This window comes from Sander lucioperca, chromosome 20, assembly GCF_008315115.2.
Source record: "Sander lucioperca isolate FBNREF2018 chromosome 20, SLUC_FBN_1.2, whole genome shotgun sequence".
In the NCBI taxonomy this organism is placed as follows: domain Eukaryota; kingdom Metazoa; phylum Chordata; class Actinopteri; order Perciformes; family Percidae; genus Sander; species Sander lucioperca.
Genome location: NC_050192.1, coordinates 18,454,796 through 18,476,173, shown reverse-complemented (window position 1 = coordinate 18,476,173; position 21,378 = coordinate 18,454,796). Strand labels below are relative to the sequence as shown.

At 41.8% G+C, this 21,378-nt stretch overlaps 1 protein-coding gene across 4 annotated transcripts in view; it reads right to left on the bottom strand.

Moving 5' to 3' along the window:
• Nucleotides 1–21,378, bottom strand: part of LOC116047901 (thyrotropin-releasing hormone-degrading ectoenzyme) — a 212,189-nt gene that overhangs the window by 176,335 nt on the left and 14,476 nt on the right. For 2 of the 4 annotated variants that reach the window (XM_035995965.1, XM_035995966.1), the window contains exon 3: nt 11,283–11,527. In XM_035995965.1, the coding sequence (XP_035851858.1) occupies nt 11,283–11,455 (173 nt within the window). In that variant the 5' untranslated portion in view covers nt 11,456–11,527. Of the gene's footprint in view, nt 1–11,282; nt 11,528–16,390; nt 19,462–21,378 lie in introns of those variants that run through there. The other 2 variants (XM_035995964.1, XM_031296925.2) reach the window with 2 other exon arrangements.

The following is a 21,378-nucleotide window of genomic DNA, read 5'->3' as shown; positions in this document are numbered from 1 at the left end:
CTTCTCCAAACTGGGGGCGTACCGACCTCCATCTACTGTAGCTAACACACTGACTATGGAGAAGTAGCTCATACAACCACACTTCAAAAGATCTGAACCATCTCTTTAAACAGAGTCCAGCCTGACTCTCCACTGACCGACAGATCAGAGATCATTATATTGACGAACAACACTTTGCTCCACATTTGGCCTTGAATCCAAATGACGGCTTTAAATGAAATGTCTAGTGAGGCAGAATTGCTGTTGCATTAAATGGCCTATGAAGTGACCAATAATTCAATTCGTCATATTCTCATGTTTGGCTTTAACTGCTCTCTGGCTCCAGGTCAAAGCTCCGACATGTTGAACTTTTCTGGAATAAATCCATAGAGAATACGTGATGCTGTTGTATGAAGATGGGTTTTGTTTTAGTCTTTAACATTTCAAAGCTATCAAAGAAGACATTTAAGGTGGAATCAGAGTTCAGAGGGTTGAAGGATAAGGATAATCCTCTGAAGTCGGCTGTGTGCAAGCAGAACTTTTTATAGGAAGACATTTTGACTTCTTCAGGTTTTCTCGTTCAGTGTGGAATAAAGGAGCTTCGACAGAAAGAGATAATCCAAAATAAACACGAGGACATTTTCTGTTTCCTCCCGATTTTCTTTAAGCTGAGTTGAATGTTTTCATATCAGAGCTTTGTTACGTCCGTCTGTCAGCTACCTGACAGGAACGGGATGAAATTAAAACTCCAGGAAATAATCCCCCTGAAAACTTTCTTTCTGGTGCATTTTTCTCCAGGTGTTTGTGGAGGAAGAGATGAAAGGAATAAGAGTGGGAGGCGGAGGTGGAGAAGATGGGAGAAAGTACAGGTGGGGAGTGGAAGAGAAGAGGAAGGGAAAGGGTGGAAGATGAAAGACAGAGAGAGAGACAGAGAGAGAGAGAGAGAGAGAGAGAGAGAGACAGAGACAGAGAGAGAGAGAGAGAGAGAGAGAGAGAGAGAGAGAGAGAGAGAGAGAGAGAGAGAGAGGTGGAGATGAGGAAAAGAGGAAGAAGCAAATAAAGACAAAAGTGAAGGAAAAGAAGGATGGGAGCAGAAAGGAGGAGGAGAAAAATATCAGAAGCCACCACAAAGCACTAAATATTCAAAACAGAGGAGGTATACTGGGGAAGGAAGATAAAGAGGAAGAATAGAGGCAGAGAAGAGGAGAGCTGATAATGAGGGAGAAAGAAATGGAAGGAAGAGTAAGATGTGGAGGAGGAGGATGAAAAGGAAGAGGAAGTTGAGAGAGGGGAAGCTGAAGAAGAGTAGGACAAGAGGAGATGAGAGAGGAGGAGAGAGTTGAAGGGGGAGAGGGGGATGTGAGGAGGACAGGGGAGAGGAGAAGGAGAGAAAAGAGTAGGAAGAGGTGGACAAGAGATAGTGTAAATGAAGAAGAAGAAGAAGAAGAAAAGGGAAACTGAAAGGAGGTGTGGAGAGATGATAATAAAGAATAAAGTGCTGGAAGAGGAAGAGTAAAGGAAGGAGAACAAAATAAAGGTGAAGAAAAGGGACAAAAAGAAGAGGAGAGAAAGTTGAAGTGTAAGATGATAGGAGAGGAACACTATGAGAAAGAGGACAAGAGGAAGAGGAGAAAGGGAGTGAAGGGATACGAGAGGAGTTAGAAGTACTAGAAAGAGAAAGATGTTGACAGTAGAGATGGTGAGATGATGAAATATGGAAATGAGAAGAGAGAAAGAGGAGAACATAAAGGAAGGACTTAAGTGGAGGAAGAGGGGGAGAAGTAGAAGCAGATCAAAGGAGAGAAGATATGGGAGGAGAAGATGACAGGAAGGAAAAAGGGAGGAAGAAAAAGGGTAGGAGGAAGGGAAGCACTGGGAGGAGAGAAAAAGGAGGAAAAGGTGGACCTGTAAAAGAGGAGGGAGGGAGAGGAAGAAGAGGAGGAATAGAGGTAGGAGGAATAGAAAGTGGAAGAGGTGGACAACAGAGGCAGTGAGAAGAAGAAAGAAACTGAAACGAGGTGTGAAGAGATGATGATGGAGGGGAGAGAGGAGGGGGGAGGGAGAAACAGAATAATAAACAGGGCGAGCGAGGCAGACAGAAAGAGAAAGAGAGAGAGAATAATGGAGAAAGCCTGAGAGAGCCGAGATAAAGAGAGAATCTATTAGACGCGAGGATGAGTCTGTAGCACACACACACACGTCTGCATAAAAGCTAAAAAAAAAAAAACATTAACACACACACACACACACACACACGCGACTTGACATCCTGCAGGTTGCCAACTGTCGTCGCTGCCAAGGTAACGCTTGTTGTCACAGTAGTCCTGATTGACAACCAAGCTGACAGCGTTGCCATGGACAACCTCGACACAGAACACGCACACACTCATGCATGAATTCATGCGGCAACGCTTAGCTTCGTCTCCCGAACAGCAAGAAGAGAAAAAAAGAAATGACATAATTTCCTGCTGTAATGCTTGTCATTATCACAGAAGAAGAGCACACGCACACACACACACACACTTCATATTCAGAGATGTCACTGTAGAGGAAACTGTTGAGTCAGGTGCTTTTCAGTGTGTGTGCGTGTCTGTGTGTGTGTTACAGTTCTATATGTATCTCACACACACACACACACACACACACACACCGACCTCTTCAAGCAACGTCTCAAATTGCAATTCCCCACGTTTACATTGAAGAATGCTGTGTGTGTGTGTGTGTGTGTGTGTGTGTGTGTGTGTGTGTGTGTGTGTGTGTGTGTGTGTTGCTGCAGCAGCTATAGTTTTACACAGGAAGCTGTGGAAGAGGCTGATTCATCATGTTTAAAATATAATATATGTGACTAATGGAGGGGGGGGTTAGATCAGATTTAAATTCTTCTCGTTTATTGATGGAGCGAGAGAGGAGAAAGTGAGGATGTAGGAGATTAGAGGGGGGAGAGAAAAGAAAGAAGGAGGAGATGAGGCGAGGAGGAGATAAGGAGGTTGTTGTTTTGCTTTCTGTTCCTCTCTGTGGACCATGACCCACAGGTGATCAATGAAAACAGTTTGCGCCGTTCACACGTGAAATGAAATATTTGACAAGCAATCGTCGGAAAGTTTGAGTAATACAGTACCGTCTCTTTAAGGGTTTAACTGGTGGCCACTGAAGCAGGAACAATTAATCATGTGCAACAAGGTCCTTCATGGCCATTAGTGCGAGGTAGTAGAGTAGAAGATCTTTGCCCGGTCGGGTTCGGTCTTAATTTTTATCATTTTACAGGGGCTCGGGCCGGGCTCGGGCTTGAGCTCCGGGTTGCGCGGTAAATGAGCGGTCACGTGATGCGTTTCGATTAACGCGAAAATGGATGCTGAGGAGGTGAAACGGAGGCTGGCCTCTGGAGGACCTATTTTATTTCTTTGTTCCAACTTCCAAGTGGCCTATAACCTACGTTAGTCATGAATAAATTATGTTCAAAAATTAGGGCTGTCAAAATAACGCAAAAAAAAAAAAACGCAGATTAATCCATTCCATATTGACGTTTGACCCGGAGCCGTTCTAGCCACCATTGGACTGTAAAATGAAGGAGGGAGACGAGAATGTGCTGCCTGGATCATTAACTGGAACATTTACTTGTAAACATCTTCTTCCTGCCGAAATCTGGTGCCACTGATATGTCTGAACTTCTCTCTGATGCTCTGAAACAGACGTTACAGGCAACACAAACACCGCTGCATGGGACGCTAGTTAACACTATACTCGACAGCAGCTAACGTTAGCCTACCGCTAGCTAGTAGCTGGATTAAACACGGTTACAATGCTGACAGCTAACTCTAAACAGTGTAAAGTTTGTCTGCATTTCACTGTAGAGGATTCAACAACGGGGTGTAACAATCTGCAGCTGCCGACGTCGGAAAAACAGACGGTGCGTTCAATGAAACTGGTAATTTACAGCCTCGTGGTGCATTCAAAGTTATTGTTAAATGTCCTTTTCCCATCTGGTGGTTGTTTGTCGTTCAACAGCAATTTACTAGTGAAATAAGTTATTGTTATAGTTATTACAATATTATTAAATCACTTAATTTTGACGATATGGCCTTAGCCATAAACAAGTTCTTAATGTCGCCAACTGTTTAGTACTTTTTTTTTCTTTTTTTTAAAGTTTATTACAAAGTATCGGTTCAGACACCGTTAATTATGTATGCGATTAATTTAGATTAATTAATCACAGAGTATGTAATTAATTTGATTAAATTTTTTAATCGATTGACAGCCCTATAAAAAATGTATAAATGACTGATTCTTGGCAAAAGAGCTGCGTGCGTGCGCACATTTGAATAATGTCGAGCTGTAAACGGGTTCGGGCTTTTAAAAAGCTGTCAATCAAAATGTACCTGTCGGGCTCGGGCCGAGTTCTGTCGGGCTTGGGCCTTGTCGGGCCTAACTTTTAAGGCCTGATTACAGCTCTACAAGGTAGTACAGGACAGGACATACAGGGAAGTTACACGGCTGAAATCCTTCACTATAAAAAGGCCAAGAAACGGATACCAAGGAGATGTTAAGCTGCAGCACAAATTGCAACCAGGAATTAAAATACAAAACAAAGCAAGTTTGCCTCAAGACAAGCTGGTTTCAAAAGCAAGAGGTGAGTTGTTCCCAAAGCGTTGTTGCTCATGCAGGCAGCCCCATGAGGCTGTGAGGCATGCGTTACACACCAGAAGAAACAAAAATCCACACAGCCTTTAAGCCTGCAGACTCGTAAGTCTTGTTTAACAAGCTGTTTTTTTTCCAAGCAGCCAATTATAAATGTCAGGATAGCAATTATCTTAACCTATGTTTTTAAGTTTGGTTCTAAGTAAAGCTGCAAAGATTAATCGATTAATCGGTTAGTTGTCAAATATTAAATTTAAGTGCCAACTACTTTGATAATAGATTTGAGTGGTTTGAGTAATTTATGACAAAAAAGTAACAATTCTGATTCCAGCTTCTTAAAAGTGAATGTTCTAGTTTCTTCACTCCCATGTGACAGTAAACTGAATATCTTTGACATTTGAGGACGAATTATTGGGCTTTGAAAAACACTGAAAATTTTTCACCATTTTATAAACCAAACAACTTATTGATCAAGATTAACCGAGGAGTAATAGACAATGAAAATAATGTTAAAGTTTTAGTGGTATTCTGTCATACACATAAGAGAAGTTTCCAGTGTGAATATTGATCCGTCGGTGAAATTAGATGAAATGTCAGGGGGGGACATCAAAGCCATAAGGATTAATTCTTTATGTATAGTGAATTGAATGGCAATCCGTCCAATAGTTGTTGAGATATTTCCCTCTGGACTGAAGTGGGCGGACACAGCCATCATTGCTAATTTCAGGCTCAGGTAAGAGAGTCACAGGTATGAAGCCCTCTGCTACACAGCAGTTTCTCCTCGTCTGTGTGCTTGAGAACGAATGCATTTATTAAGTCGCTTCAATTGATGGCCACAATATATATAGGTTACCCTCTGACACACACAAAGTGGGTGAGCGCAGTATTGATCTGAAACATCTCATCTCAACACTGGATGACTATCAGCGCGAGAGAGTCAAGAGAGTGAGCTGGTGATGAAGAGGAGTGACCTATCAGCTTCAAGAGACAGGCGCTAAAACGGAGCGTTTCAGACTATCTGGTATATTCAGACAGACAGAATGAGAAAAATAATGTGTTTTTTGAACTTTAAAGCATGTAAACATGTTCAAGTAGAAACCCAAATTAGAAGAATGAACCTGAAAATGAGCATGTTAAAACGTAGACTCTTCATCAACCATCCCGTCTCTCTCGTTAACACTTCGACAACTTTGTTCCTCATCAGACCCTTCCTCGTTAGCGGCCTTACTATTCCTCGTTAACTGTAAATTCCTTGCCTCGTTAAAAAAAAAAAAAATAATAATATATATATATTATTTTTTTTTTTTTTTAACGAGGCAAGGAATTTACAGTTAACGAGGAATAGTAAGGCCTGCAACTCTTTAGAAGTCTGTTCTAAAGCTCGCAGCTGGAACTTTTTAGCAACACTGACACAAGGATTTAATGGCACAGGCTCAAAGTCAAACCAAAGCAGGGGGTGTTGGATGCACAGACTGTGATAAGATAAGATAAGCTTTATTGTCTCCTACAGCAGAAATTCATCTTGGGCATTCGAGAGAAACGAAATGGCGACACATCGCGCATAAACACACAATAAACATACAGTTAACCTACATAGAAACATTATCTCATCCAATGCTTCAATGAACTGATCTAATAAACCTCACACCATACCCCCCTACCTTTCCTCACAATCACAGAAGAACAGAACCCACAACACATCGTCCCCCTCGTATTGCACTTCATTTTGATAATGATTGCACATTTCCCGTTAACTCGTGCTGTGGTCAATACATTCTGTATTGCACAATGGCCGATTGTATAATAGCTCTCCACCTGCATTTTTGGTTCACGTTTGTGCAGAAGTGCAAACGGACTTAACGGCTGAAGTTGAGTTTAGATCAGAGGGAGTGGAGATTAATACTAATGATTCATTCACTCCTCAAATTAATATAGTCTCAGCCAGTCACATCACTGGTCTCATTGGTCTCAAACAGCTGAGCCAATCACAAAATGTTTATACGCCATTTATACGATCACATCAATCTCAAATCTGTATCTCACGTCATAAATGGTCACGTCATATAACATGTGACTCAGTTTTCATCAGGATGCATTTCAAGAACAAAACATGAAAAGCACTTTTGCTAAAAAAAAGTTGGAAAGGAGTCTGTGATGCACTGATGTAAAGTATTATTCAGTCATTGCTCCACATTTGCTGCACGCACTGTATGTATTTTGCATTTGTTGATAAAACCATCAGACCTGCAGTGACGTTGCAGGAGAAACAGTGCAAGGTCTAAGAAACACTTCCACCGAGATACCAACAACTCTCTTTGTGCTGCTTCATTTGAATGAAGCTCTAGCTGTGCACCGTGCGCTCTGTGCCGGGCAACACAATACCACACAGACGGCCAGAGTACATTTCAAAGTCAGGAAAGTACCAAACTGGCTGAGTGCTACCTGCGCCTGTCGTTGCGTCGCTGTATAATTCAGCCCCCATCCATATTTTTTTCTGATGTTAAATACAGCTAAAAATTAATCTAGAAAATAATCTGCGGAGAAATCGTGATGAAATAATTTAGTTAGTTGCAGTCCATGATTTGATTAACAAATCTGGTGACTTCAGAATCAACTTTGACTTTAAAACCAGTTGTGACTTCACTTGGCCCTTTTGGCTTGAATACAGTACCTTGATACTGCCACTGCAATGATGCTTCCATTTGTTGCTCTCTTACTAAGCAAACAATGTATGCATTTATATTGCAACTGACTGTGTGGAACAGACAGATGGACGGCAGAGAAGATGATTCTGCATTAAATGTCTCAGAAGTGTCTAAACTTTTGCACGGCTCTTCTAGACTTTCCAAATGTTATCGGACTGAATGGATCAAATTCTGATAGTGAAACGAGTCATTTCGTGGGAAGAAGTAAGTAAGTAAGTAAAGTTTATTTCTATAGCACATTTAAAAACAGCTCGCGCCGACCAAAGTGCTGTACATAGCGCAAGAAGGTTGTGATGTTGGAAAAAAAATGTATCCACTGATTTACAGACATCTCTTTTGCCATGTAAGTTTATGGGGAAAATGCCTTTTTGGGCCAGAGGGCATCACGTGACAGACACAGAAGTTGTATTTTCAATGTTTGGCCACTACGTCAAATTGGATTCAAAGCCCGGTGCACTTCCTGGAGGCCAGGTGGAAATGCACCGCAACAACCCTAGTGCAATTTCCTTGTTTACATTAGCTGAGTATTGATGTGCCCGTTTCATGCTGTTGTGATGTCATGGTTCATGTGAGCAGCAGGCTGCAGGTAAGTGGTGTCACTGCCACAGAGACTGGACCATTTCAGACTGGTTTCACTGGGAGATATCAGCAAACCGCAAACTGTGTGTGTGTGTGTGTGTGTGTGTGTGTGTGTGTGTGTGTGTACACTAATTAATTCCCCCCTCCCCCTAGCATTTAATATCCAGACACCGCAGGCTGGGCTTCAGCAAATCTCACAGTGGAGTGTGTGTGTGTGTGTGTGTGTGTGTGTGTGTGTGTGTGTGTGTGTGTGTGTGTGTGTTAGCATTAGCCACACAGCTGCATTAAGCTAATCCTTAAACTAACAGTGATCGTTGTACACACACACACACACTTTTCAGCAGTGTATAATTTGGACAGTAGTGACGTGTAAATCTGACATGTTCAAAGCTTTTTTTCTTAAATTAAGGAGCTGTGTCTCTTTGCCTTGCTGGTTAGTCATCAGATTAACATATTTATGAACCCAGACTGGCACCTTTCAAAAGGGTATTAGTCACATATACAGGTTTCCTTACTACTGTATGTGTGTGGAAACCGTCTTATTTAGATGCATTTATTCCAGCAGTTAATATGCTCTCACAGCAACGCAGTCTGTGAATTCTTGCACATGCCAAAACAAAGTTAGCAATCATTCTGTTATCGAGTATTTCGAATAGCTTTCTCTCACGTAGAGTTTCTCTCTTACCCAACGTTTGAGCAATCAGTTTAGTGCACAAAGTCAACTGTAACCATTCAACTTTAACTAGCAGGTTGTTCTGTTGTGATCGAGCTCTGCTGGTCCATCAGCTGCTGTATTGATCCAACATTGATCCAAACAGCAGCTACCAGTGAATATGGGACCACTTGTGCTGAAAACATCTAACCCTAACCATAACTTGTCATGACAAAAACCGAATGACACTTACTAAAAGAAGCGTTATGTCATAAACGTTTACGACTTGTTTATAATGTTCATGACACGTTCATGACAGTGTCATATCACTCGTATGTAGATACCTTCAAGTAAAGTGTAACCAAATATTGTTTTAAAACAAACACAATAGGATGCTGTTATAGGGACCAATGTCATGTATACAATGTCAATGCAAAACTTAATCTATCAAAAGTACTTAAAAAATAAAAAAGTCTGTCTAAAAAATTAAAAAATAATGTTATTAAATAAAATGTCTTTAATTTGAAAGTGAAACAGCTGAGGCAAATGACATACTTCCCTTTGAATAAATGTCGTGACTATTTCAATTCCACCTAACATGACCTGGATGGTTAAAATGCAGTGTTGGTTTTTCTTTGTTGTTTAAATGAGTCATAGCTATCAGCCTGCTGACAATCTGAACTGTACAAACTGTCCTGCTCTGTTCATCGATCCGTCACATTATCGCTTTCTGACTTTCAACAGTTTGATGATTGGTGGAAGGTTAACTCTCCACAAAACCGAACAACGCCACGTCACTGCTACCTGGCTGGAACTAATTACAAGAACTCCTTATAAGCAACGTTGATGCTAAAACAAATCTGGAGCAGCATTTTGAATGCTCATAGCCTTGATATGATGGTTGACTAAATGATTAGTCAATCTTTAGAAAATGTGACAATGTTGATCATGTCTTGCATTGTTCTCAGTTTTTCCTCCAGTCTAGAAAACAGCAAACATTATCAAGCTACAGTTCTCTAAATATTACACAGTATTTTAACAGGAACCATTTCATCAGAGAAATCCATAAATGTCATCATTTTGCTAATGACAGTCGTTAAAAAAGGTCTTCAAAATCTGCAGGAAATATTCGACACAAAAATCACAACCCTTGCAAAACGACTTATTGCAGATCTTCAATTTGCAATTGCAGTTGCAACGTTTCAGTAGTAAGATGGTCTAGTACCAAAGATTTGCCTACTATTAAACTTTATATTTTTTGCAAGATAGCCAGCGTGCGGGAGTTTCTTTGCAACTTTTGACCTGCTTGTCCCCCTCCGACACACCTGTCTCATGTTTTACACTATAAAATTAATGGTGAATGGACTGCATTCATATAGCGCTTTTTTTAGCCTTAGAGACCACTCAAAGCGCAGATGGCAGAGGATAGAATGCAAGGTGCCACCTGCTCATCAGCGATATATATTCACAGCAATTTGGGGTTCAGTATCTTGCCCAAGGACACTTCGACATGTACAGTAGACTGCAGCGGCCAGGGATCAAACTACCGACGACCACTCTACCTCCAATTTGTGTAGATCTGATCACGCTGATGTTTGTTCAAGTGTTGATTTTTTCTGATCAGTTTAGTTTTTGGTTATTTGATGCAAAAAAACAGGGTGAAACGTCATGATTGACAGCTGGGATTAACTCGCAATTGGTCAGGCGGGGTGTACAGTATGAGCGAATCACTACTGCGCGGACTCTGACTTCCAAAATTACAAGATGGCAGCGCCCGTATCGGGAATCTTTCCATTTTTGTACAGTGGGAGGAAGTAAAAACGCATCGTCCATCTTTATATAAAGTCTAGTGCAAACCGCTGTGTGTTGGGCGTTGCCAAATAAACCAGGACCAAAACCGGAAGGAATACAACTTTAACACATAATATCACATTACAAACATTTACCAAATGTGTTTTAGGTGAGGGCGGAAATACTCAGACTTTTAATTCTTGTTTAATTATTAATTATATGATTTTGTTCTTTGAATTCATATTTACTTGAGACATGTTTATTATAGCATGCGGTTTGAAAATATATAACATGTATCAAGGTACTCCGTTAGGGCCCACCACTACTTCCAGGCAATCAAAAACGAGTAAATACACATAATATAATACAGAAGAATTACTGTACGTTTAATGACTTCAAGATGAAAGGTTTCAGCATGGGAGAGTCATCATATGGTATTAACTTTACTTTGTGCAATTATGAGAGAGCTCTTCAATTAACTAAAACTTTGTTCCACTTATTGCAGAAACAGTCGACCAACTGTTCTGTCACTGGGGTAACACACAGCCTCGCACAGATTGAGGCCACACAGACAAAAAGTAATGCATGAAATAATAAATGTATCAGCACACAGTCTGTTTCCCATCAGCACCGTGGGGAAGAAATCTGATGTGACAACAACTCTGGAGCACAGGCTTATGGGAAATTCATAAGGAGGGTGTGTGTGTGTGTGTGTGTGTGTGTGGTTTGATAAGTAGAACACACACACACACACACACACACACACACACACACACACACACACACACTGACCGCAGTGTGTTTGAGTTAATCAATGTCGTGGATGTGAAGCTCTGACCTTTTCCAGTCGAACCACCTGCTGCTGGAGGAAAAATGAGTGTTTCAGTGTGTGTGTGTGTGTGTGTGTGTGTGTGTGTGTGTGTTTGTGTGTGTGTGTGTACCGTTTCTCTCTGTGCAGGGTGTATGAGCTCCTGAAGAAGCCCAGCAGCTCGTCCTCGATGGCGGCGTCGAAGCTCACGTTCAGCCGGTAAACTCTCATCGGCTTCAGCTCGCGGTGCAGAACCACGACGTACATCTGATTGGCCGGGAAGGGGAAGTGGCGGTGGACGCGCATGGCTCCGCCCCCGGGCCTGTTGGCGGGACGACCACCGGAGCCGCCCTCTGCTGTGACGGACACCCGGTCCACCTGAAGGAAGGTAGAGGAGGAAGTAGAATCATCATCATCATAATAATTAATAATAATCGAGTTTGGCAGCTGGTTTTTCGACATTGGGATAGTAACGATATAAAATATATAAGACATTTTTAGTCATCGTTTTGACTATATATATTGTCATATCGCCCAGCCCTAATGTGAATATTTTATTCCATTTCTTCAAATGGATCCTCCTTAATTCTATTCCTAAAATCCTTTTAAAAGCTATGAGTAATTCTTCCACCTCTGCAGATCACTACAATAATGACAATTTGTCATCATTAAGCAAAAAGTGAGAGCTGAGGTTTGAAGAAAACCAGTGGAACTACCCTCTGAGATGAGCAGCAGTGCATGATGGGAACATGCCCGGCAACAGTAGGTACCATTAGGAGCCTCTGGGATTCTTTGTTGTCAAACATCAGCGATAATCAGCCAATCAAACACTGAGTGTGTGCGTCTGTATCCGTTTGTGTGAATGTGTGTTTGTTCTTTGATGAATGAAGTGATCGATACAAACAGAGAGCCCGGGGACACAGAGGACACGTTGGCTATTAAAAGGATTTTTTTCAAGGGTTTTCTGGTGAGTCAGCAAACGCAGCGCCACGCTCCGTGATGCCTTCAAATGCTCCACTCAACCAAAATGCTTTTTAATTGGGTTTGTTTGTTGACTGCTTCGATTTGTCAGCTCAATTCGTCACTGTCAGACATTTTAACGGCCTGACATGGTTCCTGTTTAAATACTGAATCTTTAATAATGTGTCTTGTTGTGATCAAATCCGTCTGGTCAGTCATGTGAAAGCCACTGAGGACTCTACAAGTTTATTTTCCTCAACATGAACTGGAACCAATCTTTGCCCTAGGGTAAAGGAAATCAGTCTAAGAACTGATGATATGTTTTAGCTCAGCAGGAATTGTTAAAGAACAGTTCATCCTAAAATTAAAAATACATATTTTCCCTCTTACCTGTAGTGCTATTTATCTAGATAGTTTAGGTGTGAGTTGCCCAGTGTTGGAGATATTGGCTGTAGAGATGTCTGCCTACTCTCTAATATAATGGAACTATATGGCACTTGTAGTCGGCCATTAAGAAAACTCCACAGCAATGTCTCTTTCCAGAAATCAGCCAAGGAGAACGCCATTAATGTTTACATCACAAGCCTCTCATCCATGAGTACCCTTCCTTCTGTGTGGTGATACAGTTGAAAGAAAATAGTTCCTACATCAAACTGCTCCCAACCAGGTCTGTGGATTATCTTGAGTAACCGGGTCATGATTTCTGGAAAGAGACATTGCTGTTGAGTTTATCAAATGTATTTTTGTCGCTTTGAGCAAAACGAGCTGAGTACCATCTAGTTTAATTTTAATGGAGAGAAGACAAACATCTCTACGGCCGATATCACTGGGCAACTCACACCAAAACTATCAAGACTGATAAAAAGCACTACAGGTAAGAGGATAAATATGTATTTTTGTTTTTGGGGTGAGCAGTCACTGGTATGTAGTTCATGTAATAAAACATGCAAACCATCACAATGATGCTTTTGGCCCATTTCTACTTCAGTTTTCTTGAATGTCGAATGGACTTTGTCCTTGTGACATTTCTTTGACACTGAGAATAAAGCGTTCCTTGCAGGATAATTTTGTCTCCTCTTTCTACCAGCAGGTTTTATTTTTATCCACTTTTCTTTTGGCCTTTTTATATAAAAAAAAATTGTCATGCACTGATATCTTAGGAGGCCTGCCTGGCGCCCAACAACACCTCTTAATTCAAAGTGTGCTCACATACGAACACAAAAGGGACGGCAGGGATTTTAATTGGCCTCTGCCCAAATTAGACAGATTTATCCTCCTCTCACATTAGCTGAGTTGACCGGCCGGAAAAATCACGTTGCTCAGGCGTTTCTCTGAGGCTCTCTCTCACCACGTGCTCATCTCAAATATTTGGCTGAAACGGCAACTTTGATGGTTAATTAGTCTCATTAAGGAAATCTCTGAGGCCAAATCTGGAAGTAAACATTCTTTGTTAGAGAGCAGGTTGTTTTCCAATGCAGAGAGGAGATCTCAGGATGCAAACAAGGAGCTTTGTTTTGAAAGAATCATCAGGAAAGTTGTCAAACTGTTTGCATCCACTGGCAGCGATGTACCCGTCTCTGAAAGGGGGGCAGGCTTTAGAGCGGGTACGGAGGTTAGTTCTCAATCACTTTCATATACTACAGCTACAACACCAACTGAAGAAGGTAGTGCATCCAGTGATTCCAAAAATAGGCACTTTGGTCCACTAGTAGGAGGTTCAGGGGTTGGGTAAAAGAGGGTCAACAATATCCAACACCTGAGTGTCACCTGAAAAAAAAAAAAAAGATTCTACATCTAATACATCTGCATTTCATAAAACTGATCTTATTGTGATTAAAGTCAAATAGAGCTGCAATGATTAGTTAACTAATCGCTTGGTCGATCGACAGAAAAATAATCGCCAACTATTTGATAATCCATTATTTGTTAAAGTAATTGTAGGAGCCACATACTGTATGTTGTTTATGGTCTCATTTATATTATTTATTGATTATTATATTGTGCACTTAGTGTATATTGTAGGTGGTGGGCGTGTTCATCACGGCTTGAGCGGAAGTGATAACTGTTAATAATAACCTGTTCACCTGTTTTTTTTGGGCTTTGACAGAGAGGAGGTGAGCCTGGGAGCGAACACTAACGCGCTTATTTCGACTCACAAAGTAACTATACATTTGGTAACTGCAGTATTAGTTGTGTTTTACGTGTGGAGGAATAAATCATTGCAATACAATCTTGAGCGTGTGACAGTGCGTTTATGCATCTGTGTTTAGTCCCTCGCGGCAGCACTTTGTTGGACTGCTTACAGCCGTAACAGTAATTTTTAAGCAGAAACAGCAGATTGATGCTATTTTGAGATTGATTTGCTGATTTGAAATTTCCTGATTTTCTATGTTTTAAAGTCAAATCATTTGGATATTTCTAAAGCATATACGTATTCATCTTCTACACCAAACCAGTAAGAATTAGATTTGGTGATTTACAAGTCAAAAGACGTCTGGGTTGAAACAGGGCTATATATTTGGTTTAAAAGTCATCTTTATTTTAGCTGAAGGACACTTGGAGAGCGCAGACCTCTGCCAAGGTAATGCCCTATCTCACAATGTTTACAAAAGTGAAAAACAATGTGTATCCGCCCCGTGATTCGGATCTGCTCAAAAATAAATGATGTGTTCTTCGTTGGCCCATGCTACACCCTTCCACCAAGATTCATGAAAATCGGGAGGGTATTTCCAGATTTCCATCAACTTTACTGTGGATATTCATGGTTTCCAGAGAGGATAATTCCTGATTATTCTGGTGAGCTGCTGAACTTTCTTCTATTCATTCATTCATTCATTCATCTTCTTCCGCTTATCCGGTAACGGGTCGCGGGGGTAGCAGCTCCAGCAGGGGACCCCAAACTTCCCTTTCCCGAGCCACATTAACCAGCTCCGACTGGGGGATCCCGAGGCGTTCCCAGGCCAGGTTGGAGATATAATCCCTCCACCTAGTCCTGGGTCTTCCCCGAGGCCTCCTCCCAGCTGGACGTGCCTGGAACACCTCCCTAGGGAGGCGCCCAGGGGGCATCCTTACCAGATGCCCGAACCACCTCAACTGGCTCCTTTCGACGCGAAGGAGCAGCGGCTCTACTCCGAGCTCCTCACGGATGACTGAGCTTCTCACCCTATCTCTAAGGGAGACGCCAGCCACCCTCCTGAGGAAACCCATTTCGGCCGCTTGTACCCTGGATCTCGTTCTTTCGGTCATGACAACTTTCTTCTAGCACCGCTCTATAGGCAAATTTTCCATTTAAAAAATATGAAAATCTAATGTGGATACATTAAACTTACATAGTACATCCATACTCACCAGGGGATGAATCCTTAGAATTTTAAGGTATCAAAAAGTCTTTCCTGTAGCACTACCCTCAGGATAAATCTTTGTTTGTTTTACTGTAGGCTTACGGCAGGTAAGGCTCTCACCCCTAATTTCCACTGGACTAACCCTAACCCTGGGCGCGTCAACATCGCTGCATTCCAGAGGCGCCGCAACCCCCACAAGTTATCGCGGCCATTATGCTTGATATTCCACCACCCGTGCCACGGTGCGTCCCAGAAGTGTGCGTGAAGCGGCTCTCTGCCCCGCTAAAAATACACGCCAGGTCTATTTTCATGCAAGCCAGAGGGCATTCAGACAGCCGGGCAGGAAGTGAAACAGCAGGATCATCCAGTCAATTTACCAAAAGACATCCCAATATCATATGTCTTCTCTACAACATCATAGATGATGAGAGATTCATCTTGGAGGTGGAAAAACATAATACAACACCACAGATCCTTTTTATAAGGACAGCACCAGAAGGACAGCACAGAGAAGGCATGGAGTTTAATTACAGGAGTGCTTGGAGTGGAAGGTAGATACTAGCTTAATAAACACATGATTGTTCTGTAAAGTACTTGTAGACAATAAAATCTCAACACAAAGGAAGCCCAAGGCAACAGATATACAGCCTAAGTGAGTGAAATTCGGCAGATTTTCCGGCGGCAACGAAGCAATCCCAGAAGTGGAACATCAAGGGTATACATAGACTACCCACTGCATGAGCCGACATCACCTTACTCGCAAAATTTTGCAAAGTTTGCCTGAATATATTTTGTGATCAGGTCATGAATCTGGATAAAGCTTTATATTGATTGCCGACATTGGCGTCTCACAGATATCACTATGATGTCATACGTTCTTAAAGATAATTTAAGTTTACCAAAGATTTCAACAGATTTCTGCCCATACAGGCTACCGTACCTCAAGGCGGTCAGCGTGCAGCACGATGAATCTTGTGGCGTTGATGCACTCCAGCTCGATGCTGACCTCTCCGGAGAAAGTGAAGTTGTCCATGTAGACGGCGAGCCCCAGGTCGTAGTGCCGCGGCCTCAACGAGCCCGGCAGCCTCAAATTCCTCCACGGCTGGACCGCCTCATCGTCACCCCTCTCCCCCGTCCTCTCACCTCGGCTCCCGTTCAACTTTGCTGACCCTCCGGTGCCTCGCGAGCCTGACTCGCCCGACGCTCCGTTGCGATCTCGTCCGCTACACTCCTCGAAGCGGACGCTGAGCACCACAGCCACCGCTGTGACGATGATGAGGGTGAGGATGGAGAGGGCGAAGCCCAGCACCAGCCGTTTGTGCACGGTGATGTGGCGCTCGGTGGTTCGAGGCCGGACCACCACTGACTCTGCCCACTGGTCCGAGAGGCCGCGGCCATTCCGCATGGCGCCCGGGCTGCTGTCGTTTAGTCCCATTTAGCTGTCACTCTAACGACAAAGAAATGTCCTCAAGGTTCAGGCTCAGAAACAAGTGCATTGATGCTCGGGTTTGATTCCAGCTCGTTTACAGACGATTCAACGTGAAAAAGAGCCGTTTGTATTTTGATCCTTCCAAAGCTCCCAATTCTCAGTCTGTCAAAGCTCCAGTCTGTGCTGCAGCAGTTATATTTCTGAAAAGCTGAACTCTGACCTCGCCGCTGCTTGACCGTTATTAACGTCCTTCAGCTGTGGCTTGAGGTGGAAAACCCACACTGCGGCACGTTTTACATTTCAGGCAACAAGACTGACAAACTAGAAAGGATGAGATGGTCGTGTGCGTTTTGGTTTTGCGGTGAGGAGAAAAGAAAAAAAATCAATGCTGTATGGCTCGATTTCAAGTTCTAGAGGAGTCTGAGGAGGAGGAGGAGGAGGGATGCCGTTGAGGATGTGGCTATACAGTGAGCGTATCATCCATAGGCTTTCACTGGGAATCAGCTGGGTAAGCTAAACTCTAAACCACCACAGATAGAAGTGTTAGACTGAGAATAAAGCCGCGTTAAGACCGTATATGATGGTAAACAACCTGAAGTCACACTTTAGCTGGATTTGCTCACAGAGTATTCATTAAAAACCCTTTGGATGATGGAATTTCTCATTTTGAGCTTCAGAAATGGTCACTTGCATGCACTACATGCATTCGAGACAGAGATCCTGAACCAAAGCCTAAACTAACAGGAGATTTAAAGCAGCAGGTCACCGTCTCCAGGTTGTTGTAAAGTTAATTGCTTCGGAGTTAAAGCTCTTCCAAAACTGCAATAAAGCATAAATAAACCCCTATCGGACTATTATGGGATTATTATGATGATGCAGTGGGAGATGAAAAGGCCTTACAGACCATTAAGGCCAGTATTAGGAGCCACAGATGCACAACGAGTATCTCCACAATTTTTTTATGATTGCATTTCAGTTTTCCTGTAGAATATTATTAAAAGTTGATTTTCAGGTTAATTGACATTGAAAAAAGAACCAGTTGAAGGGTTGAGTATGTCTCTCTGTTTGTCAGAATTTAAGTTAAAATGAGCGTTTATGACGTTTTAAATGCTTTTTTCGTGAACTTCTCCAAAAAGAAGATGGTGTCTCATAGAGGTAATAACTCTCTCACTGCAGCCTCGCGCTATGGCTCTCTCCCTTTCTCTCTCTTGAGGGGGTTAAGTGGATAATTTACGGCCAGCATGTGGGGTTATTTCACCGTGGAGGAGATAATTCACTGGGGTTCTCCGCCGGGTCTAAACGATCCCTGCTTTACAGTTCGTGAGGCTGATGGATGAAAAATGGATTCAATATGATTTATAGATTACCCCGGAATAACGATTCGGTGGATTCCAATCGGAGGGGAAACCGAACAGAAAACGGGAGAAATAGGCGGGGTTTTTTATCCGTTAAAAATCCAACAATTAATCCGTTCCCTAAATGAGATCAGTCTGTTATTAGGCCTAGGCTACTGATGAACGTTATCCTATCATTAACGGTCCGCGAGGAAGTCTAAGATCCAGATCAACTCCTCCGGTAACTTCTCTTATCTCGCCCCCGTTGGGAAGCGGTGAGCCCCGGGTCGGTTTCTACCGGTGGTCGGTCCCTTGGGTTCAGGGAACCCTGGAGATGATCCGTTAGAGTCCCGAGAAGAACCGCGCTTTTCTGTTAAAGCAGTTGTTCCTCTGAACTCCGCGGTGAGCACCTGCTTTCTAGGCCAGCCGTGTTACTTCTTCTTCTATTTCTTTTTCCAGTAGGCTAACGGGGGAGGGGGCCGGGGTTACCGTCGGTCAGAAAACCGCCAAGTCCACCCGGGACTGTCCGAGGATCCGTTACACTACCGTGAGAAATCCGTTAAACACCTCAGATGTCAGTTTGAACACAAAGAGAGTTGTTGGCTGTTAAACGTCAGAAATCCGTTACTGAACAGTTTAACCACCGGGAATCCGTTACAACAAACACCTGGGGATCATTTTGAAAACGTCACTGATCAGTTCAAACACACAAGTCATTTTAAACACCGGAAAATCCGGTAAAAAAAAAAAAGAAATTAGAAAAAGGTGTCCTTTTGTAACGTTAGAGATTGTTAAACACACCGGAGATCAGTTTCCGTACCCTACCGGGGACAGTTAGAAAGAGATCCTTGAAAGCGCCGTCAGTGATCCGTTATAGCCTCACAATAGGCTATTCCTCTTCAAAAAGCACCGGATCCGTTTCTATGAAGTCCAAAGTAGAAATGAACCGTGTCAAGCGGATTATCCCGGGTTAACGCCGGGCACGGGTCCCTCCGGTGCTCCGTTATGAAACCGGATCCTCCTCAACTTTTTAGCCCACGGAGAGCTGCTGCTCCTAGCTCTGTCCCTCCGCTCGCGGTGGTGGTGGTGATGATGATACACGGTGATGAAGATGAGGATGATGAAGCTCTCCTGTTAGCATCCCTCCATCAGAGGAAGAGGACGGCGAAGGTGGTGAGGAAGAGTCTCGTGCCGCCCGTTCAGCAGTGAGTCCGCTCGCGGTGTGCGTTTCTGTTTGAGAACGAGCTGCTGCTCCAGAGAGAGAGAGAGAGAGAGAGAGAGAGAGAGAGAGAGAGAGAGAGAGCGAGAGCGAGAGCGAGAGCGAGAGCGAGAGCGAGAGAGAGAGAGAGAGAGAGAGATGTCTGGTTGAATGAAAGCTGCACCCATCCAACTTTATTCAGATCTATATTAGGCTATTCTCTCTCGAGATTTATTCCAAACCAGTCAAACGAAAATTAATTATCACACACACACACACACACCTTTTGTAAATGTCTCTAAATGAATGCTTCTGATGAGGTTAGCTTTATTAGTCTTTCATTTCCAGTAGTTCTCATGGAGCTTCTGTATTTTAGTTAGTAAACTTTTTCTGTCCATCACTACATGCACATAAAAAAAATAAATAAATAAATAAATAAATAAATAAATAAATAAATAAATGTATATATATATATATATATATATATATATATATATATATATATATATATATATATATATAGAGAGAGAGAGTATCCAATATAGAGGAACTGTTAAGCTCAGTTTGAGAGAATGTGTGTGCATCAGTTGTGGAACAAGTACTGCACATCTTTATATTATTGGATTATTATTGATGCATTAATGTGTTCATCACTTTGATGTTGCAGCTGGTAAAGTTGGAGCTCATTTTTCCCTATATATCCTGCTGGGTAGTTTGTGAATTTTATCATATGATAATACATAACTTATTAGTTGCTTATATTTTGTATCTTGAATTTAAATCTGCAAAGTCACTGATTATCAAATACTGTTTCTGAGAGTAGAAGTATAAAGTTGCATAAAATGGAAATACTCAAAGTACAAGTAGCCTACTTCAAAACAGTAGGCTACTTGTGTAAATGTAGGCTACTTAGTTACAGTCTATCACTTAAATTGAATGTTTATTTCACATTCATTATACACTGTAAACCCGAATGTTCAAAGTAATTAAATAGATTAAGTGGGGTATACTCAAAATTTTAGAAAAAGTTATACTAACTTAATTTTGTCAAGTTGGTGTAACATGTTCTTCATTTTTGAGTATTGTTAACTAATAATTTTTGATTAAATGGAACTATTTTGTGTATAAGTAAGCATAACTTAAAAACATAACTTAAGTGCAACTTAATAGAATTAAGTAATTACATACTAAGAATGATAAAGTCCTGTTATTTCTATTGTTTCAAATAGGGGTGATTTAAAAAAAAAACTTAATTTATATAGCACATGTTAAAATACAATAAAATCTCAAAGTGCTTCACCAAATAAGTAAAATTGATCATAATAAATAAATTGCAATCAGCAAATGGTCTGAAATGCATTAGACATTAGTGGAAGACATGTATTTATTTTATTTATTTTTTGTATTTTTAAAACAGTAACAATTTGATTGAGGCAAATGGTCTGAAATGCATTAGACATTAGTGGAGGACAAAATGTATTTATTTTTTGCATTTTTATTGTCATCAATTTAATGTTGCTTATATATTTTTTATTTTTATTTAAGTGTTGAGCAGCTGCAGGGATCATTTTTTATGCCGAGTTAATCTCTGATTCAACCTGCGAAGCAGAAGGTGGTGCTAATATGCATACTACCTTCCTTACCGCTCTTTGGAAAAAAACAGAAGAAGAAAAGTTTGAACAACGCAGCAAGGCGGGAAGCAACAGACAGTAGGCTTGCAGAAGTTACTACCTAAGCAGCAGCAATCAGCCTCACTGGACTTACTGTAAGTTTTGAATGTTAATATTCATTCACTTTTACTTCTTTTATACATTATACATTTTTACATGCGTTTGTCTCAGAGAGTGTAGAACTTCTCCAAGCCCCCGCCCTTCACTGGCTTATCACGGAAGTCTTGTAGGGATTGGCAACTTGTCAGATATAGGTTAGCTGCTAAAGAGCTAGCTAGCTAGCTAGCTAATTAGCGC